Here is a 27,261-nt window from a genome sequence, read left to right as displayed (position 1 = left end):
TAACGTGCCAAATGTAGGCCCATTAATATGCCACTGTTAAGACGAGTAACATTTCATGTTTATTGTACTTTAAATATGCTGATGGTAGCATGCTAAAATGCTAAATGTTACACCCTAAAGTTCAACATATTAAATTTAGTAACTGTTTACATGGATGTGGACATGCTAACATTAAAAAGTGTGTTTTGTGTTACATGCTAAATTTAATAGCAGTTTGCGTGAATGTTAACGTAACAAAATGTTATATACTTAATGAAGTAGCTGTTTAACGTTTACGTGAACATGTTAATGTTAGAATGCTAAATTTTACATCCTAAAGTTCAACATATTAAATTTAGTAGCCGTTTAAATTGATGTTAACATGCTAACGGTAGAAAGCTAAAGTGTTACATGCTAAATTCAATAGCAGTTTGCGTGAATGTTAACGTAACAAAATGTTATATACTTAATAAAATAGCTGTTTACGTGGATGTTAACATGTTAACATTGGAAAGCTAAATGTTACATCCTAAAGTAAAACATTTTAAATTTAGTAGCTAACAAATAGTTACATGCTTAACATTAACATGTTAACTTGCCAAATGTAGGCCCATTAATATGCCACTGTTAAGTCGAGTAACGTTTCATATTTATTGTACTTTAAATATGCTGATATGCTAATAGTAGCATGCTAAAATGTTAAATGTTTCATCCTAAAGGTTGACGTTTAAAATTTAGTAGCCGTTTACATGAATGTTGACATGCTAACGTTAAAAAGTGTGTTTTGTGTTACATGCTAAATTCAATAGCAGTTTGCGTAAATATTAACGTAGCAATATGTTATATACTTAATAAAGTAGCTGTTTAACGTGAACATGTTAATGTTAGAATGTTAAATGTTACATCCTAAAGTTCAACATTTTAAATTTAGTAACTGTTTACATGGATGTTGACATGCTAACATAAAAAAGCAAGTTACTAAATGTTAAATTCAATAGTAGTTTGCGTGAATGTTAACGTAACAAATAGTTACATGCTTAACATTAACATGTTGACTTGCCAAATGTAGGCCCATTAATATGCCACTGTTAAGTCGAGTAACATTTCATATTTATTGTACTTTAAATATGCTGATATGCTAATAGTAGCATGCTAAAATGTTAAATGTTTCATCCTAAAGGTTGACGTTTAAAATTTAGTAGCCGTTTACATGAATGTTGACATGCTAACGTTAAAAAGTGTGTTTTGTGTTACATGCTAAATTCAATAGCAGTTTGCGTAAATATTAACGTAGCAATATGTTATATACTTAATAAAGTAGCTGTTTAACGTGAACATGTTAATGTTAGAATGTTAAATGTTACATCCTAAAGTTCAACATTTTAAATTTAGTAACTGTTTACATGGATGTTGACATGCTAACATAAAAAAGCAAGTTACTAAATGTTAAATTCAATAGTAGTTTGCGTGAATGTTAACGTAACAAATAGTTACATGCTTAACATTAACATGTTGACTTGCCAAATGTAGGCCCATTAATATGCCACTGTTAAGTCGAGTAACATTTCATATTTATTGTACTTTAAATATGCTGATATGCTAATAGTAGCATGCTAAAATGCTAAAGGTCGACGTTTAAAATTTATTAGCTGTTTATATGGATGTCAACATAATAACAATAAAATGCTAAATGTTACATCCTAAAGTTCAACATATTAAATTTAGTAGCCGTTTACATGGATGTTGGCATGCTAACGTTAAAAAGTGTGTTTTGTGTTACATGCTAAATTCAATAGCAGTTTGCATGAATGTTAACGTAACAAAATGTTATATACTTAATGAAGTAGCTGTTTAACGTGAACATGGTAACGTTAGAATGCTAAATGTTACATCCTAAAGTTCAACATATTAAATTTAGTAGCTGTTTACATTGATGTTGACATGCTAACATAAAAAAGCAAGTTACTAAATGTTAAATTAAATAGCAGTTTGCGTGAATGTTAACGTAACAAATAGTTACATGCTTAACATTAACATGTTAACTTGCAAATGTAGGCCCATTAATATGCCACTGTTAAGTCGAGTAACGTTTCATATTTATTGTACTTTAAATATGCTGATATGCTAATAGTAGCATGCTAAAATGCTAAATGTTACACCCTAAAGGTCGACGTTTAAAATTTAGTAGCCGTTTAAATTGATGTTAACATGCTAACGTTAAAAAGCTAAAATGTTACATGTTAAATTCAATAGCAGTTAATTAGCTTTCATGTTAGAACAATAAAATGTTAAATGTTGAATTCAAAAGCTGTCAGACATTACTAACTTTAGTCATGTTAACATACTCAGTCTGTTAATTTGTGAATAACATGTTGCTTATCAACTTCTTAGCTATGGTTTACGTCTTTAGTTAATAGGCTGGAAGCACGGGGCACATGCTAAGTTACGTTATATCTTAATCGAGCTCCATTGTTGTGAGTCACTGTTACACTGAGCCATAAGTTCCTTCATCAGTTTATTTTGACTCAATCTCTCAAACATCGTCGTCATCCTGCTGCCTCAAATAGGCGGAGCGCCAAATGTGGATTAATCCACCGCTAAAAATAGTCCCCCCCCATTTCCTCCTGATTGAGTTATGTTTGCCAAAACTACTGCGAACAGCTGTTTTAGGTGATTACCGAGCTGGTTTTTCAAAATAAAATGACGCACTTTTGGCCTGTTTTGGTGTCAGGCAGGAAACGGAGAGCTCGGGCTCACAACAAGGAAAGTTAGGAATAAAATAAAATAAAGAAAACTTGTATATCTTATCACTTCCTTTCTGTTTTTTGCAGTTAAAACAACACCAGGAACAATTCTAGATCTGATTTTAGTTGACTCAAGACTATGAATCATGAAATCTACTTTTTGGTATTTTGATGCAGATCAGATTCAAGATGCATAATTAAACATTTTATATGAATTAAAATGAAATTTAGAGGATTGTTCAGCCTTGACAGAGGTATGTCTATGTGCTCTCTGGTATTTTTCTTATTCCTGTAGATGATGTGATTTGAGAGTGCAGGATTGTTTCTTGAGCCGCCATCAGAGAGAAAACACAAACCTAAACTGTCCAGTTGAAGTGAGATAAAAATGAATTTTGAGTTTAAACTGCAAACGTCTGGGGGAGTTTGAATTATGTCTGTTTATTTATATTTCCCGTACGATTAAAGTAGTATAGGAAGGAGTATATCAGATAACTGTTGCACAAACCCAGGCTGAAAAACCGGAGCTGCAGTCGCTCATTTTACAGGGACAGAAAAGAAACTTTGAATCGTGACGACGGTGGGAGAGACAGAGAAGAGAGAGAAGAGGTGGGGGTGAGGTTTCCTGCCAAAGAGCCTGGAGTGAAAACACTGAATGTGGGAACTGTCTGCACAACAAGCTCGACAGAAACCAACACAGAGCCAACAGGTAGTTCAACTGCTCATAAAACACACACACACACACTGCTGCTTTTTTACAGGCTGCTGTGTTTACACTGGCATCTCACACACACACACACACACTCATAAAGTATGAACATATTCATGTTTACTGACTTACTATTAATTTTACAATTTAAACTTTGCTAAATTCTCTCGTCCTCTCACGTTGGAAGTTATTTTTAAGTCTTTGTGTTGACACAGACACACACACACCGGTCGGTGTCTGTTTCCTGAGCCTGGGGGTGTTTTCCTCTATTCAGCTGAAAAACAATGTGTTTATAGTGCACACACACATTGTGAACTGCTTAACGCTGTAAACAGGTTCATCATTTCATCATATGACAGGTTGTTACTGCCTCCTATAGGATTCAAAAGCAGCTGACAGGATTATGTATGAACACAAATAAAGATGTTCGGCCCTGCGCTGTCGTCGTCATTTCAGTTTCTATCCTCACGACGCCACAAAACCAAGAGAGAATTCATCTTTTCAGGCTTCAAGCATAGACGCTATAAAACTTGGACGTCGTATCTGTGACGTCGCCCTACCCTACCCCACGTCCAAACATCCAAACATTCATCCGGGCTGAATGAAGCCTGGTTGCTCAAACAAGTCACCTGTAACGACACACACCTGTCATTCACTGCAGCCAGGCTCTTACAGTAAATATGCATCACATTAAGCCTTAATATAATGTGAACAGGTGAGTTGTATATAAATTCACCCTCAGTACAGTTGTCATGAACGGGGAAATTAGCTACAGAGACCAAAACTGTTTTTTGTACCAGGCTGTAAACATGTTTATTTCTGCTGTGAAGTTGGACATTTGGACATGGGGACTTATGGAGACTGACAAAGTACACATCACGCCAACCACCTGAAGGTGAGTTTGCGTTGGCCGTGACATCACAACCTTTAAGTCCTGACGGCTCATTTAAAGGTACAGGTGTAATGGATGTGGGTCCTTTCCACGCTTAAGTCACAGAAATGAGGATATTGATGGGAGATTTGTTTACACTGTGTGACAATGTTGGAGATCAATGAGGAAAATGATTTGTCTGCAGATTTGACTTGAAGGGAAAATCAATAAAGGTTTTAAACTGATAAATACCTGGAACAATAAAATAGGACGCTGGCCTTTGATCAAATAACCTGATCGCAGTAACAACACGAAGGAAATCGACACGTCTACATGTTCTGTGTCAGGGTAAAATTTAAAATAAAGATTTACAGTCTTGCCAGTAAAACTCGATCTGACTTGACTCTCGAACGTCAAATATCACGAGCAGCGACGAGCGAGGAGGCGGGAGGTCACAAAGACGAACTGATCTCAGATCTGTCTCTCTCCGTCGTCGAGTCACTCCGAGTGAAAGGACGATGCGAGTGTTCAATGCCTCGCCATAAGAGCCGATGAGGCCGTGCGCAGAATCTGAATGCGGGCTGGTTTTTGTCTGTTGCTAAGAGGAACTCTGCAGAGCTGCGAAGAATCTGCCATTTAGAAAGTGCCAGGCTCGGCAGTCCCTGACTTTGTGTTCCACTTAATGGGACTCTGATCTGATCGGCGCGTCGCTCATAATTTAATTTGTTTTAACCTCCTGATGTCCTGATTTGAGTCCTCTGTGCTCGGCTGACTTTTAGTTTTGTGTTTATCTTGAAGTCATTCTCCAAATTCTCCAGCTCTAACGCAAAAGTATTTATTTAAAATGCAAAATAAAATCATTCAGATGTGAATATTTGCTGGTTTCTTAGTTTTACAGGACATTAAATTGAATTCCTTTGAGCTGGAGCTTTAATACATGAAGACGGGAATTTTTCACTATTTTCCAACAAGACTTGCTCTTAAAAAATAGTTTTAAGAAGCAGGATAGAGACTACAATCCAGCACCAACTTAGGAGAGACAAAGCTGCTGTGCCACCACATTTCTAAGAAGTAGTTTGATCAATTAATCGAGGTAATAATCGGCTGATTAAAAGCAGAAGTTCACAGTCCAACCACACGATTGAGAGTACACGAGGTTTAAAATTCTAAATATTTGCGCAGCTATTCTGCTTGCAAACCCTCTCGAGCTCGGCGCTCTTCCCTCTGGCAGGCTCATCATCCTCGTTGCTGCCAGAATAGTTGTGTCTGGTGCACATATTTTGTTTCTCTGTGTTGTCACTTATCTGTTTCAGAAGACGCTGTCCACTGATTTTCAAGTTTCTCAGGTGGACACGAGGAGGCTGCGTTGAAAATCAACAGGATGTCACGCTTGATGCACTTGAACCTATTACACATGCAGTGTTTACATGTGCTATTAATAATTTACAGACAAACTGATGTGCCGGCGGTCCTCTGAAGTGCTTTTAAACTAAAGTTTGACACCTCTGGATGAACTCGAACTCTCTGGCCATCCCTTAAGCTGCTTTCCCCGAAAAGTCGACACGTTGAAGGAACGCTCATTTTTCACTCGTCTGTTTCTCCTGTTCTAGACCATTGACTCAGACGAATAAACCAAAGTGGAACCACATGGATGTTCTGGTTTTACCTCATCTCACACAGCACAAATGGTGGTTTAATTAAGTAAATACTGAGATCGCAGAGTGAAATCCAGCAGATATTATTACTGGTCCAACTGGGCCTGGTTCAATACCACAGCAGCATCAGTCAAGAGTGCTCGCAGTGTGCTCGCAGCTCAGGAAACATTTAGCACAGAGTTTTTTGTTTGGAGAGAGTTCCTGTAACTCCACCCTGACACGGTTGTTTGCAGAGTTACACCATGCAAAGGTACAAAGAGAACATCCTGAGTATGGGTGATATCACTCAGGTTGAAATGTGCATGCCTGCATCGTGCATCATGTCATAAAGTGATTGTGTCGGATGGAGCAGCATGTTGGTATGAAAATGTCTTATTTTAACTACTTCCTGTGTTTAGCTGGGTGAAGCTGCTGGCACAGAACACGTGACAAGCCACAGTGTGATCAAAACACCAACACACACAGCGAGGCGGCGAACTGAAGCCACGAGTACAAGGAAGAAAATAAGAACTCAAGCCTCCTGATTATCTGTACTGCGACTTATCGAGTGATGATCTGTGTTTGCATACAGGGCGGGGACGCAGTGAGAGTAACATCCGGACACCAAAGAGGCAAAACAGCAGCTGTGTTCATCAATTTAGCTGCAAAAACAATAATTTGCATTATAAATGAATCTTGTACAGTCTTTTTCAGTTCATCACTGTGTTAGAAAATAACAAAAAATGCCAATCACAGTGTCTTACAAACTGAGATGATGCCTGCAAATGGTTTGTTTTGTCCAAACCAACAAATATTTAACGTACAACCATTTAAAACTGAAGATTTTCACATTCCTGAAGGTAAAACTGGAGAATATTTGACATTTTTGGTTGATAAATGCTTTAAATTAATGTCAAGATGCTGTTGATTCATGTATTATTGATCGACTTTAAAGGGAAACTTCACAGATTTCCAACCAGCTGTGTATCATTTAAATGTGGATAGTATGCATGAGCAACATTTAGCTATGTTTCTACAGTATCCCAGAATGGACAAACAAAGAAAACCGGCTCTAGATTTGCGTTTCTTAGCCACCATAGCTAAACCTTCATGCTAGGATGACGAGGGTGAGGCGAGGGCCCACTACAATAATAGATATCTCTAAATCCTGCACACTCCACCTTCAACAAACTAGATTTACTGACTGCAAATTGATAGACTAATTGTCTAAGCATCACACAAACAGCCCTGAAATAAATTATAACGTCAGAAAGGTGTGGACTATTTGTCAAAATTAAGGAAAAACTCAAATTTCATCAGCAAAAACACCAAAATCAGCAATCAGAGTTCCCTTTAAAGGTGCACTGTGGAGCTTTTGACCACTGGTGGTGCTATAGAGCAATGTTTTGCTGCTTGTTGACCTTAAACAGCAGCTGTAACTTAACAAAGATCATTTAGTTCTGCCTGTTTACTGCAGATGAAACGCAACCACAACTTCCACCTCTGAGAAATGTTCGTTCCTGCTTGCTACCTTGCGGTCCCAGGTCACGATCGCGGCAAGGCTAATCCCAGATTACCCTCGCAGCTGGTCGTGGGTTCAGTATCCTTTGATGTCCAGCTGAGCTGAGCCGGAGCCGAGCCAGGCCGGGCCAGGGCAATAAACGCGTGGATCTACAGCGTTCACCGGTTGCCACGCTGCAGCTCTCCAAATCAAACCACAGCACAGGGGCCTCCTCCACCTCTGAGCACATCAACCGTGGCTATTTTTCACCCTAACACTCTCTTACAGCCACCGGCAGACTAAGTGGGATTACAGTGGATTTCCAGGCAGCCCCCCTTTGTGAACTAAACTGTGGGCAGACTGTGGTACTTTCTAAAAGTTATGACCTCCGAGAGCTTCTGGAAGACGTTGGTGTGTTTTCTCACACTCACAGAAGCCTGAAGTGACACTTTGAAATATATAAGAGTGAGAAAGAGTCGCAGATGAAACAGAGATGGAGAGGAACCGGTGGAGCTGACAAAGAAAACGCAACGTCGGCTAAGTGGATGAAATATTTCACCAAACCCAGCTGGAGCGTAACGGAAAAACTCTGGATCATCGTGTCAGACCGAGGAAGGGAGTGAGACACGTTATTCACCTTCTCCGCTCTGATTCGGTTTCAGAAAGTTTGGAGAGATTTAGGAGCAGTGATATTTCATGAACTCTAACATCGCAGTCCAAACTTCTTCTTTTTTTTAATTCAAGGTTTTGTACACATGGTAATGATATCAACAGACAACCAGAATAACACAACCGTGAAGACACAGACGGAGGAATTCGAGTTTGTTTTCCCGTCCAGATGTTTCAAACTTTGGTTGGTCTTGATTTTATGAAAATGTTCTTTTATTATTTGTCTTGGTGTCTTTGCTCATCTTCATTTTTCTTTCTTTTGTTTGAAATTTGTTTGAAAAAACTCAAAACTACTCGAGTTCCCTCAAAAGAATTCGAGAAAGATTAAATTTGAGGATCTTTAGACAGGCTGAACGTCCTCTCTGATCATCGTTACAGTTTATGTTTATGGACACAAAACTGGATGAGCACTGACTTTGGTCGTGACGTCGAGGGGTTCAGCTGGACAGGACGTTCTTCCGGCTCCACGTTGGTTCTCGTGGAGCGATGTAGTCCTTGGAAAGCTGCTTCGGTGTCGCCAACCTTTCAACACGAGTGCTCGCCGTGGCTTTCCTTGCTGCCCTGGGAACCTGATTTTAGAAATTCAGACATTTAGTACAAAAACTATTGGCTGTTAATCATGTTCCAACAGCTCAAGCTCATGTCATTCTACATCTCTGTGTTATTCAGTATTTCCTCTTTTATAAAATGGTCTAGACTGAAGACAGGAAGATCAGGAAACCGTGTGAAAGCACAAGTCACAGAAGACGAAGTAATGAAATGAAACATCAGTCGGCGCTCTTACAGTCCAGATTGATTCCTCCGGGCGTCCGAGCTCGCAGCAGATGTTGCTCTGCTTCAGTCTGGGCAGTGACAGCTGGACGAGTCGCTGAGAGATCTGAGCCGTCGTGGAAGCAAAAGAAACGACGGACGCGACACTCTGCGAAGACAAAGAGACGTTCAACACGTCACGCACCTTTGTGGTTGTGATCAGGTTTTCAGAAAACTCAACAATCTTATAATTGAACTGAAATATTCAGAAGAGATACTTAGAAATACCAAACAACAAAGTGATATTTCTTTCAGTGATCTAAGAGAATCGCACACCTTCTTAAACATCAAATTCAAGGACTTTCCAGGCCCTGATTCCCTCAAATTTAGCACAGTTTGAAACACAGATGAATATGAACATAACCTATAATGTTAAGTAAAAAAATATATATATATATGAGAAGGACTTAAATTTCTATTCTTGCACAAAATATATAAATCCAAGCACTTTTTTTGTCCATTTATGCGTATTTTCAAAAACTTTCAAGGATCAAATTAACAAACTTTTAAGGATTTCAAGGCCCCATAGGAACCGTGATTAAAGGACTAAAGGGACGTTTGTTTTGCAAAACATCTGATGGTCTTTCAGTGCATTGCACATGCACTCTGATGTCTCACCTGTCTGTTGCTCTGGAAGTCTGGATGGTTCAGTTTGGGCTTGGAGAGCTGCAGCAGTCTGAGTGAGATCACAGACGTTTTCATTTTGGGATCGACGTGCCAGACGGGACAGTTATTCTCACACTGAGGTGTGTGAGGAGGCCTGTGGGAACAGCACAAACATCTTTGAATAAAACTGAACATCACTGAGCTGAACGTTTGTCTCACTGAATGACTTTTGTTTTTGTAAAAATATTACAAGTTCTGGACACTGTTTGTAGACCATGTTCATCCTGAGAAGGTCAATGCAAACAGAAGAAAGCTCAGATAAGTTCAGGACATGTTCCACAGACAGTGATTAAGATGCACACCATGAATCTGCTGCAACATTCCCGCGGTGACTCCTCTCTCTCTCCCCAACAATCCAATAAAGGCAAGATGGCCCAAAAAAATATGAATAATTTACCACAGATATGTGCGCTTTTGAAAATCGTGTGTTTATGAAAAATAAGACAAGATGACACCAAAATAAATGTCTGTTTCAGGGTGAATTTTCATTTTAAAAAATGGGCATAAATGCGACATGTAATATGTGAAATATCGGTTTAAACTCTCTGTAAAGTGACGCCTACACACGCCTACATTACATCCACTGTTCCCGACACAAGTGACTTATTTGTGAGGTCTTGGGAATACAAATAAAAATGATTATCAACCCATAAAATAGATGCTTTATTTATGTTCTTCACTCTCTGTTGTGTTGTTTTCTTGAGAGGATTAACCTCCGACTGCTGCTGATTATTATTTTTTGTGTGCAGGGCATTAAAACAAGCAATCACTGTAATGTCTCCTATTTAAATCCCAAAAGCAAACATTCATTCGGTGTATTGAATTCAGTAAACCCGTGTTTAAATCTCCTCTTCGTGCCCAACAACATGTTCCACTTATAAAAAGACTTCCGCGGCTGTCTGCGAGCGTCTCAGGGGTCCTGAACTCTGGACAATAAGCTCTATTGTCTCCGCACGTCGCTCTCCCACAGTCTGACACTGAAACAACAGATGTCCAAATGTTGGCTTCCTCACGCAGTGTGGAGATGTTAGTGTTGGACCGCAGGCCTCTGTTTGGCCTTCTCATATTTAACTCTGCGATTAAACTCCAGACTTTGGTTTGAACGTGGACCCCCTGAAGGGAGGAGGAGAGTTTTGGAGCTTTGAGTCACAAATCTGAAAAATCTGGATGTGGACTAATGTCTAAAACAGATAGTTGGAGAGTTTATCACGGTGCTGAAGTACATACGGGACACATTTATGAATATCAAAGCAGGAATGAGATTATTGCTGTCAGTGGACAAAATACAAAACATAACACTGTTCTCTACTTAGTTACATTTCAGGCTCCAGCTACTAAATATTTTACAAAATTATGAAGAATATCCAACACAAATTGTTTTGTTTTTTTTGTCTGATTAGGAGTTCAATACCCAAAAATATTGAATATATTTAATTTCCATATAAAACAGCAGAAACGAGAAGATGGAACCAAAATTAAAAAATTTTAGGATCATAAAAACATAAAGGTCCAGTGTGGGAAAATGTAGTTTATTACTATTAGTGTATATTCACCTAAAAATAACAATCACCATGTGTTTGCTACCTCTGTCACCCTGTGACATCAGTTCCCTCTCAGATATCTGCAGCGCTGAAAGTGTTTCAAGTGTTTTCCAAGAAAAAAAATCAAACAGAAATATTGTTATCGTTTTAAAAAAAACCTTAAATCAGCAGGTTTCAGTCTGTGGTCCTCCCCTCCGATGAAGCTTGGATTAAAGTTCCCCGTCACCCTCTTTAGTTTACTTTCTCTCGTTTCATTAAATTCCTGGATGCCTGCGGGATCACGATCGTGTTATTTTATCCCATAGTTTCTTTACAGTCGAGCCAAGATGGCCTAATATTTCTGTTTCCCAAACTACTGGATCTCTGAACTGATCCCTTGAATCAAATCAAACATGTTTGTTCTACGTGATCACCTTTTGATAACTTATGTCATGGTTTTTCACTTCATGACCTCTCATATTGATGTCGGGACACCGTGTGTGCTCCTGAAACTAAGATTGGGAAGTTGGGAAGTGATTTCTGGACAAACCGTGAACTGAATTGATGAGAAAACTTTTTGTATCTACTGAGCTGAGTTTGTAAAATCCATCAGCTGTTCACAGCCTGTGACTTCTAATCATTAAAACAAAAAAAACTTCATGTTTCTTTGGACCTCTGGGTTACAACAGTCCATTTCCAGTGAAGCACATCCTGTTTCTGTGATGACTTCCAAAGAAAATCGATGAACTCAACTCCAGATAATGGACTTCCAAACACTTCAACCTGAGTTTGTTTGGTTCAGCTCCACTTGTGCTCACTTTCCTGCCTGTGTCTGATGTCTAATGAGGCTTTTTACCCGACTTCCTGGGAGCCGCGGCTTCTGGTTCTGGGTGTTGACAAGCGGACAATGTGCTCGTACTGGGAAGTCCTGGAGCAAGGACGCTGGGTCTTCCTGAAGAAGCTCGCCTCCTCCTCCTCCTCCTCCTCTTTCCTGCAGGAAAATGGAAGCTATTATCACATCCATTATATGTTGTGTTCGGGACAAAAGAATGTCTTGAGCCAGAAGGAAAGAGGAGGCAGGGACGGGGAGGGAGGGGAGATACAGAACAATGAGTGAGTGTCAGAGCGGCTGATGACGGAGGTACGAGTGGAAAGTCATCTGCACCCACAAAAACATTTAAATTTGTTCAACACTTAGCGGAGACAGCGGGATGTCACAGAGCTGAGGTCAGACTGTTTCACTTTGACGTTCGAGGAATGCATCGGGATGTCTCACTTTGCATCGTCTCTGGTTTGTTTTGGCTCAATCCCAATAAAAACAGCTCTTTTGTTTGTGTAGAGATCCACTTGGCTGAGTAAACGTTGCTTAAAACTACAGTGTGCAGAGTCTTTTATTTTTATTTTTTTAATAAAATATATATTTAAAATTTGTTTCAGATTCGTGTCCTCGGTAGGAACCAACAGGTTTTGTGTAAGCGCCACAGAAAGACGTTAAAATGTTTCTCATATCTGTGAAACTATCGTCAACAAATGTTTGTTTATAAATGACTTTAAATCTTATTATCATTATTTTTATTTTATATTTTTATTTCATATTTTATTTATTCTATTTTATTTTATTTTATTTTATATATATGTTTACATCTTTACGCTTGGACAGAGAGAAACGTAATTTCAATTCTGTGTCTGTCTTGTACATTTGCAGTTTTGACAATAAAAACTTGAAACTTGAAACTTTAAATGTCCATGTATTGATTCACAGTCTCACTGAATCTGCAAATATTCTAATAAGAATAATGAAATAAGTCAGTTTAAGTCAGTTTAAGTGATTCTTTCACTAGTTCTAGCTTCTCAGTTCTGAAGATTCTCTGTATCTTTTAGATTCGGACCGTTCATCAGACACAAAAACACATTTCAAGACGTCCGCTCTGCTCAGTGGCGGCTGGCTTGTGCCCAGAGCGACATCAGTTGGACTGGTGGGTTAGATCTGAAAGTTAAAGGCTGAGCTCATGACCACCACTGAGCAAGACTCCACCAGGATCGGGCTGGTTGTACTGGAAAAGCTGCCAGGTGTGAATGTGCTGGAAAAACATAGATAGACTTATTAAAATGTATTAAATGAATTTTCCAGCGTTCATGCTCCACATTCAGTCACGCTGTTGATACCGAGGTATCGGATAATATTGTGATATTTGATTTTGCGGTAATGGAGCAGAACCAGACAGTCTGCCAGGTAATTAGATTAGAAATTAAGTGCTGGACTTCTTGACTGCAGAGTGATGTGATTACAAGTGTAATCAACAAGCCTCAGACTGTATTTATCATCATTTAAAACCAGCGTTCGACCAATCACATGCCTGCGCTCTTCAGCCTCGCAGCTGTCGTTGTTATTATTTGTTGTGCGCTTCCTGTGTGGGCGTCTGATTGAGTTTCACTGGCATGTTACTGTGCTTTTATTCTGACAGCTGAGAGAGAGGGGATGGAGGAAACAATAAACATGTCAAAATAAAAGCCTGTGGAGCTGTAACTACAACCATCACGGCCTCTCGCAGACTAATGGAGCCTGGCAGCTCTCAGGGAAGTGATCAGCTCTGATCGGGATGCAGCTGGCATCAGTCCTGAGCATCACTTTGTAGTTTCTGGGTTTTTTTGCACTTCCTGAATGAACTCTGTGCCAAAAAAGGCATCGAGTCGATTCCCTTCAGCTCTGCAAACATTTTCCTCAGATATGTCGATGCAGCACAATATAAAAAAAGCTTGTGTACGGTCCTCCACCCCCAACCCCAACCCCCTTCATGCCTTTTTGATGCAGTCATCAATAATGTTACTCAGGCTTCAGTTACCTCCGGTGGTCCTCCCATGCTGAGAAGTCTCTTTTGTGCCTGGATAGGTATTGGATTCTTGGACTTGGAACGGCTCCGAGCGCTGAAGCAGAGACGGGCCATATCGGCTCCTGGTTGCCCCAGTTCAGCTTCTCACTGATCAATGAAAAGATGGAAAGAAAAATTCCAATGAGCAGCTGCGATGATGATGATGATGATGAAACAGAGTAAATATATTTTCCAAGCAGGTGATTACCAAATTAAAGAATGACTCTGTTCATCCTCCCATTGTTTTATGCCAAACATCTGACTTTTATTATGTAGTTTAGTGAAATTACACTCAAGGAAGGAAACCACAGAGGCTCCTGAAATCTTGGATTCAATTTCACACCAGATCAATGAACAAATGTGCAATTTCATATGATGACACAGCTGGAACGTGTCCTGTGAGCAGAGGCCACTCTGATACTTAAATATATAAAAACATTTGTTTACATATGTATGAAAGAATCCCATTTTAATCAAGCTGCTCACCAAGGAGTCGTGGCCCAAACCGTTTTTGAGGTTTTGTGTTGCGCCAGATCCAAGATTCTGCCAAAAAAGAAAAACACAAATCAGCATTAAATACGGGTGTAATTCAGAAACTTTGGGCCCACGAGGGAGGGATCATGCGATCACTCAGCGGGAGCTGTGACGTCCAAAAACTTGGTCTTAAAGTTCGAATAGTTGGCCTGTAATCAAACTAAAAGACGCAATTTTCAGAGTTTATTTAAGAGTCATTCAATTTGGGGCTTTTCTTTATTCCATGGTGACGTCGTTAAGCCGATTAGAGAGACATTAGGCTATATACATATTACAGTATCTACAGCCCAATCATGAGCTCATGCACCACAACACTCTGATGAATAGGTTGTAAACTGGATTAAAAGATGCGTTCACTACTTTTATCTACAGATTGAAATATTTCCAAAATTGTCTCACACCAACCATCAGATGTTAATATTTCACAATCACTATTTAATTTAATTATTATTGTGCTTTATGCATTGCTTTTGGCTTACTACATATGATATGATGAAATATGTAGAAATGACGAAGAGAATAAACTTTCTATGACACTGTGGCGATCGTCTGCTGGGGAGGGGGAAGCACTGAGATCAAGAGGTCCAGCTCGGTCCAGCTCGGTCCTGGACTGCCCCCTAGACTCCACAGAGGAGGTCGGGGAGCAAAGCTGACATCCATCATGAACTCCTCCTCTCACCTCCTGCATGAGACTGTGGAGGCCTTAAACAGCTCCTCCCAGCATGACTTCACAACTTTATTCAGTATATAAAGTCATTTCTTAATAACCTTGTGTATACATGCTGCTAGGACAAGTAAATTTGGATCATTAAAGTCTAATGTATCTCACCAAACAAGCACAAAACAAGTAGCTTATTGAAAGTAGTTACTTCACCTGTTTGATGGACCAAATCTGGGTTTGATTCCTGCAGAAATAAACAACAAAAGCAATGAGTGAAAACAGTCAGCTGCAAATATTTGAACACATAAAAGTTGGTGAGTTCACCTTGTTTTCCAGACACCATCTTAACTCGCAGCAGCAGGGATGTGTCGGCTTGCTGCCTGTCTGTCGATGCTGTCACACTAATGTTTGTTGCTACGGAGTCCTTAGCAACCAGCTCCACACCTGAGGACTCCTTGAAACTGGAGTCAGCACACTCAAGCCGTCCATCCTGATGTCTCAAGATTTCCGTAGCAGGAAGTCAAAAGGAAAGTGATACACCGGGGTCAGGGGGTGAGGGCGACTGCTGCGGTATTTGTGGAGAGCCGCTGTGTGTTTTGGATCAGATTCCAGGTACAGAAGCAGTTTAACAGGAGAGTGAACGTCAACAGCTACGATAGGACAGCAGAGAAGTCAGTCTGCATTCCCAGTTATTATGAGTTTCATACATGACAATTCACACCAATCAATTTAGTGGAAACTATTTATTTAAGTGTGAAAACCCTGCAAATAAAACCAGATCAAACTGTTCACACAATACTGCACGTTGGAAAAAAGTGGAACATTTTTTAAAAAGGTACACATGAAGTCTTTGCACACATCGACAAAGACGTTCATCATCATCCCAAAGTTAACAGACGGTGAATTAAAACAGAGTTCATCAAATAAAACAGTATTAAGACAAAATAACATGAAGCAGTGCACAGAACAGCAACGACTCAAAGATAAGTCTGTTTTTATATTCCATTTGTTTTTAAAAAGGTCCAGTGTGAGATTTAAGATTTAAGGGGCTTCGTGAACAGAACACAAAACATTGATTATTACATTTTATTTTTTTATCTGCCCAAAATGAACAAAATAACTCATAAAATACATATTTGTGTCTTTGCTGTGCGTCAGGGTGAAGTGAGGGGGTTGTAATTATCAACACACCGCTTTAAGATATCATAACTCCCTTTTTAACACAATCGAAAACGCACATAATGAACTCGTGTCATAAAAAGCATGAATGTTTTTAAAGCTGTAATCCGAAAAGGACACTCCTGTCGGGTAGTGTTACAGTTTGGTGACTGAATATATTCATATCAACAAGTACCCGCAGGTTCAATGTCTTCTTCTTAAAGCTGTGAAGAGTCGAGTTTGCCTGTTGGCGGCCCCAGCTGGCACAAAGAGGTCACTGTTTGTCTCGTACCATCACTGAACTCCTCGAATCTTGTTTTGCTTTAAAATTTGAGTGAGAAAAGTCGACAAACAGTGAGTGAACGTAACAGATCTTTATTAGCGGGGATGGGAGCCTCACTTTGTGTGTTTGAGTTGACCTGACAGGTTCATTTTCTCTCCCAGTACAGCTTATTAAATACTCTGTGGATAATGACATGCAAAGAAGATTATGACGCAGTCCAAATTAGAAAAATAGTGTCTGACATTAAACCCTGAAGGCAGCACCTGAACTGCGTCTCGTGCTGTTTGCACGTTGTTATCCACACGAGCAGAAAGAAGCACGCAGACACAGTCCTGAAAAGTGAAAGCTTTACGGCTCTATTGATTTATCACCTGCTTTGGATGAGAAGAAATCTTTGGTGACACATAAATCTGAACATGTTAGCAGGAGTGTCCTGTAGGCAGCCAGTCAGACGAGGTTTACACCTTTACATTCAGCTAAACAAACCAAACCAAATAAATAAAACAGTTCCAGCCGAGCTGGTGTAGTGAGAACAGTTCAGAGAAAAGATGAACAGAGCAGAGCGTTTTATCTGCTGTCACAAACCATCTCGACGATCAGGTCCCGAGCGTCCTGGACGCCGGAGCTGAGCTCCGCCTCGCCCTTCTTCACGTACGTGCCGATGAGGAACAACCTGCGGTCCCCGACCTCAGACAGAGACAGGGCCTCGTGGAGGTCAGTGATGCTGCAGGATCCTGGAAGGTCCTGGAAAACATGGAGCTTTAAGAATTGAATCATCCCAGAGGATACCTGCTCTGCTTTTTTTAGTGAAAGTACCTCTGAAAATAAAGCCCTATGTACGGAAAGCATCCTCTGTTGGTGACTTACGTCTGATTTAAAGGCAGATTTACGACGATGTGGGATGTATTTCATGTTCCAAATCTGTAGCTATCACATCTGAACAAAAAATAATATCTAATTAAACATTTTCTCTCAGTCATAATCAGACATTTGCCTTGATAGTCAAATGTTTTTAAAAAGAGCTGCACAGCTGCTTAGGTCCTGTACTGACTGCTGTGTTGATTATCTGTTCATCAGACACCTCCAGTGTTGACGGTCACACCGTAACTCTTTGGATTAAATACATATCATCAAACTGAGAGAGGACAGCAGGTTACAATCATGTGATTTAGATTGTAGTTGTGGTGCTGTGACTCACATTTGGACGATACTTTACAGATTATAGAAGGAAAAAACAAATCAGTGACTGCTGACACAGTGAGAATTTGTAAATTTTAAACTAATATAACTGAAGAAGTGCTCAACTTCATTAAATTTAATTAAAATCTCTGTCTCTGCTGTTTACTACAGTACCATGAAGCACTGAGCTCTCTGCTGGATAAACGTGGCAGTGACATGTGACCACAAACATTTTTCTGTGACGTGTTTTTTAGTCAGTTTTGAAGCAAAAATGCCAAAAATTCATCAGCTACAGATTCTGATCTGCTTGCAAATGTGAGTTCTTTCCATCTTCTAGAATAACAAACTGAAGATATTTTGGATAGATTCTGAATGACGTCACCTCGGACCTTTGGAAGACCAAATGATTCATTGATTGATTGAGAAAATAAATGATAATGAAGCTGTTTGTTGAAGCTGGATTGAAGCGTCTGTGGGATGAGAGGCTCTGCAGAGCGTGGAGTGTTCTGCTGTCACGCTCACCTGTTTGTTGGCCAGTACCATTAAAGGCAGGAGGGGGTCGGACGCCAGCAGCTCGTGTAAGTGTTTCTTAGCGACGGGGAAGAGCTCAGAGCTGGACGAGTCGACCACAAACACCAGAACAAGAGCTCTGGACATGTACTTCTGCCAGTACGGCCGCAGCTCCTCTTTCCCTCCGACTGACAGACAGACAAAGAGACAGACAGACGAGTGTGACACGACTCAAAGCAGAAGTGACTCGTGTGTTTTCCTGTGACTCACTCTCTAAGAACTCGATGTGCAGGTCCTCCTTGTTGATGGAGACGGCGTTGAAGCCCTGCGTGGGCTGCATGTCCTGCTCCAGGCTGCCGGTGGCCAAACAGTGCAGCAGGCTGGTCTTACCGGCTCCATCCAGACCCAGAACCAGCACCTGTGTCCCAGCTGACTCCACGGGCTTCGACTGCAGCTGACACAGATTACACATCAGATTATGTCTTTTACACCTGCAAAGCAAAGCCTAACTTCTCTTAGAACATTTGTCCTGACATAAAACAATTTAAAATCAGTCACACTGCAACAATTTTGATAATCAACCAGGCTGATTTAGTCTTTCTTCTCAAATGTGACAATTTTCTGTTTTATCCACATAAATTAAACATCTTTAGGGTTAAACTGGACACCTCAAGTCATCACGTTACAATCTATGAACTGTAATTTCGACTTTTAGACAAAACAATTATTATTTATATAAAAACAATTAATTGTTTCATCAGAGATCATGAAAACAGTCATTAGCTATGTTGTATTCTTAGTATTTATCAATAAATCTGCATGTTATGTTATAAAAATTAGGATTTATACTGGGGTGCAGATGTTTTAACTCATATAATGTGTGTTTCCTGTTTTTTGCATGTCTCCCTTATTTTGGACTGTGTTTTACTGAGATAATTATAAACCAACAGTTCAAGGACAGGAGAGACAGGCCTGAGAAGTGTCATTTTGGACAAGAAACATAATGTACATCACTGAGCGGAAAACCAAAAAAGGAAATTTTAAGAAAACTGTATAAAAACTAACAGTTAGAGCTCCTCGAGGAGCCTTTTCCTCTGTAACCCCTTTTGTGTGTTGCACTGTTAAACGCTCCTTCTTGTACAATAATAATAAATTCAACTTAAATTTTGATACTTTGAACCCAGTCCTCTTTATTTTCTTTTATTTATTATCCTATTATTTAGTTATTTGACTAAAATCAGAAAATAACGACAGATTTCCATCTCGGACTAAAATATGTGAAATGCAGCAAATAATAAATCACAGGAAACTGTTTGATATTAATTGATTTCAGTAATTGATGCAGGTCGTTTAATTACACAATTTAAAATCACCTGTAGTCTAATGCAGGCAGTGGTGTACTACATTTCCCAGCATTCCCTGCAGAAGACGCGCTTGAACTTTTTGTTCTAACCTCACAAATAAAAACGTTTCGCTGGTTTTTACTGCAGGTTTTATGAAGTGTGGGGGTTATTTAAAGTTAGACACAGACTTAAAACATTAAACATTTTCTCTGGCTGCTCTTTAATCTGATTTATTTTTGGTTTTCCACACAGGAAGGTGAAGGTGTGTCCGCCTGACTCCTTCTCACCTGTGAGGCTTTCTGAGCTTCAGCAGCAGCCACAGGTTGTTCCTCCTTCTTCTCTCCTTCCTCCTCCCTGACACTTTTACCATCTTTCTCCTCCTCTTTCTTCTCCTCCTTCTTCTCCCCGGAGGAGGTCGACTGGCTCCAGATGAGATATGCGACTCCGCCCGCCACAACGACGGAGAAGCCGAGCACCCCGGCCTCTCTCAGCCCGAACATTGCTGCCTTAACTCTTTTTATTTTACCGCTGTGTCTCCAGCATCGTCTCCTCCTCCTTCTTCTCCTTCTTCACCTCCTTCTCCTCCTCAACAAGTGGCTCAGCAGACAGGAAGCTCCGGAGGAACTTCTTCAAACGAGATTTCCGGGCTGCTGTTTGTTGATGCAGTGCTGCGGTGCGGCCGCTGGGTGGCGCCAAATCACCCGCAACAGAGCCGATAAACAATAATAAACATTTTTAATATTTAGGGTTCAACAGTCCAGAGCAAAGAGTGTGGAAAAGAGGTGAAGAAGTGTCAGGTGTGATAGAAGAGTTTCAGCTAAAATGAAAGGAAAGGTGAGACCAGCGATGCTGTTCAGGTCTAGAGACACTGAGGAAAAGACAGAAGGCAGAGCTGGAGGTAGCAGAGATGAAGATGCTGAGGTTCTCTTTGGGAGAGAACTCCTCCTCCTCCTCTTCCTCCTCATAATCATCATCACCGCAGTTCTTGGTTTTGTGATGCCCTTTTTCAAGGAGCATGCATTAAGTGATAGAGAGTGCCATTTTTTGTCTATCTGCAATTTATTGCAGGAAGTCTGTGCCTTCACCAGACAAGGCACACATGTCCCAGGAATGGAGCTGGGAACTTGTTCTTCTTGTTCTTGTTCAAATAATTATTTGTTTTATTTCTTGTTAAGGATTACCTGATGTTTTAATAATTCTGCTGCCTTTTTAAAAAGGGTTCCCCATGGTACCTTTTTTTATTTTATGTGATATTGTATATTGGGAAATTAAAGAAGAGTACTATAATTTGGCATACAGTGTTGTACTTTTACATAAATTGATGAAAACTGTATTTTATCCAGGATATTATATCGTTATGGTGTTATTAATTTTAAGGTCAGTGTTCTGGGGTTAATTACCTTTAACTGGACTTTAAGATCATAAACCAAACGATGCTGTAAAAAAGTTGTGGTGGTAGAAATACTAACTGCATTCAAAGTGTTACTGAAGTAAAAGTACTCATTATGGAGATGATTTTAATATATTGCCAGGTAGCTTAATCCATAATAATAGTTATTTAGTTTACCTCTATGTAGCAGCCCTTGGATCCCCAAAGAGAGTCTCGACTGATGCTTAAGGTGTTCTTTATTTTAGTTTCAGCAGAATCAGGTTCACCATAGCACCGTGAAAACTGTGTGTCAGGGTATACAAACATAAAAACAAGTCACCATACAGTCTTCACAGTACAAACATAATTTTGCATCAATATTAAAACAAGCGTTCATTCAATCAAAGTATTGCATACATAATAATACAAACTCACGTTACAAAGATACAATATTTCAAATAGACAAAATAACCAAACAAACATACCTCACTGCGCTCACCAAGGATGCTTAAATGTTCATGATGTTTTCTTCTGTTTAAACAGGCGTCACAGTCCCTTTTTGTGCAAATTAAGTAAAAGTTTAAGCTGGAGTCTGGAGAACAAACTTTTTGTGACTCAGGCTCAAACAAAGCAGCTTCCTAATTACCAACACCTGTGGGTTTACCTTTACCTGTCTCCCTCTTCTGGAGCTACGGTGTCACTCAAGGACAAAATTCATTCAACACCCATACCCATCCAAGTCCATACAAGATTCATACACACAACATAGCAATTATTTTAAGCACACATAAAATAGAAGCATTATTTAATAATTTAAAATTTGATTTTTCTTGAGACATAATATGAACAAGACAAATTTAAATAGTTTTACTCAAACAAAACAAAACACCTACAAAGGACTAGTGTGGTCCTTTACACTCTATTTTGTATTGATAATCTGTGTCTGGACTGTTGTCAAACAAAGGGAGTAGTAGTAAAAGTAGAGAGTAGTGGAAATATGAAGTAGCATAAACTGGAAATACTCAGCGTACAAATACTACAAAATGTTACTTGTTTACTGGAAAGACACATTTTACTTATTACTTTAGAGAAAATATGTTTGTGTAACAAGTCATGGGGTGTCATATAAGACACTGAATGGAGTTTATCTTGTGCAAACTGCACATTAAATATTATTTTAAAAAGATTACAGGTTTGATTCATCTTCACCTTGTTCCAGTGAATTTATTCCAGAATATTTTGGACCTGTTCTTCTGGCACTGTTTTTTAAATGTTTTAATGTAAACTTCATAGTGAAACAGAACTTGTTACATTTTAGTTTATTTGTGGCTCTGTCCTTTTGACTAACTATCATTTGTCTTTATCTGTAAATTAAATTGTAAAACATGAATTTCTGTAATAAAAAATAACTTTTGGCTTCTCTGTGGTACTTGACCTGATTATATAAGTATCGCTTTATGTTAAATTACTGCAGTATTTTGTGCTTAAAGAAGTTCACAGTGATTTAATTCTACTTTTTCCCCCTTCATGTTCATGTTTTCCTGTGGTTACCTCCTCAGTTAACACGTTTATTTTTCATAATTTTCTCTCTCATGGAACTTTAAAACTCACTTACGATCCCTCTGGCGGTGTGTAGGGAGTCACTAGTCATTCCTTATCCGTCATAAACCTTATTTTACATTGAAAGGCAGAGGGACAGGATGCAAATATGTTTTTTGAAATACAGAATACAAGGTTATGTTGCACAGACAAACGCTGTAAAGGTCAAATCAATGAAGTAACATGCAAGAAAAAAAGCTTATTCCTACATTCAAACAAGTAGGTTGAACATTTTAAATATATTTATTAACATAACGATGCATAATGAGAGAAACTTAACTCAGAACTGTTCCTCAGAATAAAGAGTCATTATTTAAATGAAGTGAACTTGCTTTAACCTGAAGGACCTGATCACGGTCTCCTTTTTCGTGCCTTGGCCTCCTCATCAGGAGCACTCAGGAGCCAGATCTGGGTGATATTCTCCTCCGTCATTGGGAGATTCTTCGTGGTCCGAGCTCGCAGTGAGACTGGCCTCTTTCTCTGCTGAACTGCCTCCTGGACGTGCTCCGGCCCTGAGCTGGAAGACTCCACTGCCTCGGCCTGTCGGTGCCTCCTGGACTTCGGCGCCTCCTGGACGTTTCTGTAGCTCTTCTGCTTGATGGAAGACAGGAGCCGGGCCCTGCTGCTGCTGGCTTCAGCTGGTGTCTCCTCCTCCTCCTCTTCCTCCTCCTCATCATCATCACCGGACTTCTTGGTTTTGTGATTCCCTGAGTAAGTCTTCTGCTGCCAGGTGAGGAACTCGGACATGCAGCTTTGCAGGCGGGTGGAGAGGTCTCGATGGGTCATGTTGACCTGGCTGCTGACCTCCGCCGTGGACTCCTTCAGCTTCTCGTACTGGCTCTGGATGTTGGTCAGCTCCTCCAGCATGTCTGAAGAGGTGAGCTCCTGGATTGCCGTGGTCCTCCCAATGAAATCTGCACACACAGACTCCTTCTTTGGTTTCCTCTGCTTCTGGAAGGAGAGGAAATGTGGCATGGCAGTGTAGTGTATGGCTTTGATTGAAATGAGCTTTTTATAGATGTAAACCACATCCATGTGCCCAGAATCCACAGAGTCCTTGAGGAACTTCCGAACCTGAGCCCAGTCCCTAAGAGGGACTCTGATCTTCACGGGTGGAACGGCAAGTTGTGCGTGGTAAAAAGCAAACATCAGGTACAAGCCTCCTACTCGGATCTGGTAGCTGTACGGAGGCAGAAAGTACTTCAAGGCCGTGGCCAGCGTTACTCTGCAGAACCTCTTCAGTTCACCAACACGGGTGACACCATGAAAGACATCCGAGAAGCCCATCTCTCTCCAAACGGCTGAGAAGACCTCGTACCTGATTGAGTCGGTCTGCTGAAAGCGAGCCAGCAGCTGCTCCACATCTTCTGTCAGAGGAGTGTAGAAAAAGTCACAGTACACAGACTGAAACCGAGGCATGCTCAGGTCACTCACAGTGAAGCTCTGTGGAGTCTGAAGGAGGCCCGAGCAGATTCAAGATTCAAGAGCACCACCTGACGCTCGTCATTGGCTGATTAACAAAACAACGCCCACAGGTGTGCTGAAGGTCACCAGTTAACACGGTCACTCGTTAAGCTGCAACACCGTCTGAGAAACGAGAGGACAGAAGAGTTCCTCCATCAAACAAATCAGTATTCTGTAAAGCAGATTATTAAAATGAACGTGCAAAATAAATGATTAAAGTCTTAAAGTTGATCTTTATACATGCATTCAATGTACAGATGTGTTATTTTTATTAAACAAGGGAAAGTCATGATCAGTTTGATTTCCATCGCTCCATCTATATTTATGAATATATTTATGTTTAAAATAAACAAATACAGTTTTATTTCAATGACTCGGTTGTGCCTCTCTGTCTGTACACTGCTGCCATCTACTGGCGGAAAATACAGATAGTTTGATGATTTAACGTCATTGGTCCATTGATACATATGCTCGTATCATGGAGGCAGCAGTCATAGCAGCAGAGATGTATAAAGTACTGGAGTAAAGGAGTGGAGTAGAAGTACAAGTGCTATATCAAAAAACTGACTTGAGTAGAAGTTGAAGTGTTCATTAAACACCATACTTAAGTAGAAGTACTAAAGTATTCAAAATGTTTTGTACTTAAGTATTGCAAGTAGAAGTATGTAAAAAAAATTGCTACTCAAGTACTGAAAGTAAAAGTACAAGTAAAAGTACAAGTACTGTTGTTTATATTATTTCAAATATTTATTAGGGCACAACTTCTAATGTTACAGTGTTACAATGTTCATGGTAGAGTTCTGTGATTTCCCATGGTCTGTGAATGACAATAGTAACGAGTAACGATTCAGCACATGAAAAATGTATCGGAGTAAAAGTATTAAATTCATCAAAAATATGTAGTGCAGTAAAAATGGAAGTTGGGGAAAAAAATAATACTCCAAAAAAGTACAGATACTGCATTTTAGTACTTAAGTACAGTACTTAAGTAGTTCCACTTCGTTACTATACATCTCTGCATAGCAGGAATATCATTTGTTTTACATGTAAGTTTTATTAATCAAGAAACACTTTAGAAAGTTGTTCAGAGCGTTATTAAGCTGTTGAACGTCGCTGACATTGAATCCTGCTTCTCTCTCTGATGCTTCACATTGTCTGTTCAAACCAAAGACAACACACAGTCATTGTCTTTGTTGTGAATATTTAAAATGAACCACATAACCTGTCATAAACATCCCATAGCAGGTCTTATTATCAGACCTCAACAAGCTTTTACTTTACGTTGAAAATGTCACCTGCACATAACATTAGAACTGTGTCATGAATATTTCCAAGTAAAGTTTTGGACTTGTCATGTGGATGTCATTAAATGTTATAAGGTTGTGTCATGGCTGCATAGTCAGTCTATGTGGAGTTTGAGGAGACGTTTAAATCTTTTTACTTCAACTGAAATCAATGAAAATGTGACTGAAGTAAAAGTATCCAAGTAGAAGTACATTTCCCCTGCTGCTGTTATACTATCACATATTATATCATTACATTATCATGACTCATGCACACAGGCGTCAAACAGCTGCTCTGTTCTGAAGAAGCAGCAGCGCCGCCTGCTGTCTGTAAAAAGAAAGTGTGAAGAAGCAGCAGCGCCGCCTGCTGTCTGTAAAAAGAAAGTGAGAGAGTTTAAACCCAAAGGAAGCTTCTTGGTCTCACTGCAACCCCGGCTGCTGTTCTCAGGCCACCTGACATGTTCAGATGTTTGACATTTACCATATCCTCCACATGCTGGTGTTCACATCATGTCTGCTGTAAAAAGAAGACTAGAGGAATCTTCAATGGTCCGAACCACCTGGATAACACATCAGGCCGACTGTTAGTCACCTGTTTCACCTCATGACTTAAAAATCAACTTCTATTTAAACTTTACAAGTGAAGCGTCCCTGTCACTGTAAACTAAAAGAAAGAGTTAATTCATGAATAAATATTGAAGCTTTGCAACATGAAATCAAACTGCAGGTACACAGACCTGAAACAAACTCAAAGACAGAGAGTTTAGTATAGTTTCAATGGTAGTTTAATTTTAACATTCAACATAAGTATCAATTATCATCACTCACATATTTATGTGTTGTTGTTGTTTTTTAACCTAAAACCTGAAAAATGGAAACGAGTGTTACTTTCTATCGCCGATGACCGATAACTAACGGTGTTTTTATTCAGTTCACGATGAAGAACTGAACCTTGAGGATCAGCAAAGGAGGTGATGAGTAAAACGAAAGGAAGAAGAGGAAAACAACTGTGGCAAAGACGAGAGGAGACATGATGGACCAAGAGAAGCAGGGAGGGGAAGGAGGACAGACGAGGATAATACTGATATGTCTCAAACCCAGAATAATAGATTAACTGTGAAAGCGTGACAATATTTTGCACCTGTTGTAAACAAAGCAACAATGTATGAAGTAAACAATACAGTAGTAGTTACATTATAGTCTTTTGTTATACTTTTAATCATGTTAGTCATCTATGGAAAAGGTTTGCTTGTTTGTTTTTTTTTCAGCTGTGTTGTGGCACCTCGATCCAGATCTGATTTCTGGTTCACATGACAAAGTTACGTAACGTGGAAGGTTTGCTGTGATCAGACTGGAGCGCTCTCGTCTTATTTTGGTCAATAACAAATCATCGAAAACAACAAAAACAATCAGACCTGTGTTATATAATGTGATAACACTGTAAAAAAGGCTGCGATTTCACATTGAAGATATGGTTTCTGCAAACAAACGATTCAGCTTCTCTTGTTTTTTTATTCACACACAACCTGTTTATCTGTTGATGTAGGAAGGAAGGCCACCATTTGGATTGAGTTGTCATGGAGACAGGGTGTAAACGATCCCTTCATCCCCAGAAAAACCCAAAAAAGCTTGAACGTTCAGTAGCAGCCAAACAAATGATTTTTTCAAATTTCAGAATAAGTACAGCAAAGGCACTTGAAGTTGTCATCTCTGACTCATCCGTTAAGGCAAATGCAGTTTGACTTCGGCGTTTCCACCTGACTGAAAACCGATGGGATCGAATGGGACTTCCTGTTTAATTCAGATTCAAACCTCACGTGGCTCCGAGTCTGGCCGCGCAAACAGCAAACAACACAATATCAGAACAAACTGTTATAATAAACCGTCTCTGTGGAAAGAGTCTTTATG

General features: G+C 39.7%; 2 protein-coding genes across 3 annotated transcripts; both read right to left on the bottom strand.

The window, feature by feature from the left end:
* Nucleotides 1-8,117: 8,117 nt before the first annotated feature.
* On the bottom strand, nucleotides 8,118-15,824 carry spmap2l (sperm microtubule associated protein 2 like). The gene is made up of 8 exons (XM_027285565.1): nucleotides 15,490-15,824; nucleotides 15,379-15,409; nucleotides 14,457-14,513; nucleotides 13,944-14,078; nucleotides 11,957-12,091; nucleotides 9,533-9,674; nucleotides 8,889-9,023; nucleotides 8,118-8,673 (listed from the first exon to the last, which is right to left on the bottom strand). Exons 1-8 carry the CDS (start codon nucleotides 15,506-15,508, stop codon nucleotides 8,542-8,544), a joined length of 786 nt encoding a protein of 261 aa, XP_027141366.1. The 5' UTR covers nucleotides 15,509-15,824; the 3' UTR covers nucleotides 8,118-8,541.
* Nucleotides 15,825-15,891: 67 nt separating this feature from the next.
* arl9 (ADP-ribosylation factor-like 9) lies at nucleotides 15,892-20,306 on the bottom strand. Of its 2 annotated transcripts, none has more exons than XM_019255198.2 (4): nucleotides 19,926-20,306; nucleotides 18,566-18,749; nucleotides 18,308-18,483; nucleotides 15,892-17,350 (listed from the first exon to the last, which is right to left on the bottom strand). In XM_019255198.2, the coding sequence occupies exons 1-4, from the start codon at nucleotides 20,136-20,138 to the stop codon at nucleotides 17,174-17,176; spliced, it is 750 nt and encodes a 249-aa protein (XP_019110743.2). In that variant the 5' UTR covers nucleotides 20,139-20,306; the 3' UTR covers nucleotides 15,892-17,173. The 2 variants fall into 2 exon arrangements, with proteins under 2 accessions (XP_019110743.2, XP_019110744.2); XM_019255199.2 differs by having other exon boundaries at nucleotides 18,566-18,743; nucleotides 19,926-20,303.
* Nucleotides 20,307-27,261: the final 6,955 nt, after the last annotated feature.

This window comes from Larimichthys crocea, chromosome I, assembly GCF_000972845.2.
Source record: "Larimichthys crocea isolate SSNF chromosome I, L_crocea_2.0, whole genome shotgun sequence".
In the NCBI taxonomy this organism is placed as follows: Eukaryota; Metazoa; Chordata; class Actinopteri; family Sciaenidae; genus Larimichthys; species Larimichthys crocea.
This window is presented reverse-complemented; position numbering and strand designations above follow the sequence as displayed.

Coding starts and splice junctions, on each gene's coding strand:
- arl9 (XM_019255198.2), bottom strand. CDS start 20,138: ATGTTCGGGCTGAGAGAGGCCGGGGTGCTCGGCTTCTCCGTCGTTGTG. Junction 18,750..19,925: donor AAGCTCAGAAAGCCTCACAG/GTGAGAAGGAGT, acceptor AATCTGTGTCAG/CTGCAGTCGAAGCCCGTGGA. Junction 17,351..18,307: donor TGGTACTGGCCAACAAACAG/GTGAGCGTGACA, acceptor CATGTTTTCCAG/GACCTTCCAGGATCCTGCAG.
- spmap2l (XM_027285565.1), bottom strand. Junction 14,514..15,378: donor AGATTTGGTCCATCAAACAG/GTGAAGTAACTA, acceptor CTTTTTTGGCAG/AATCTTGGATCTGGCGCAAC. Junction 14,079..14,456: donor GTTTGGGCCACGACTCCTTG/GTGAGCAGCTTG, acceptor TTCATTGATCAG/TGAGAAGCTGAACTGGGGCA.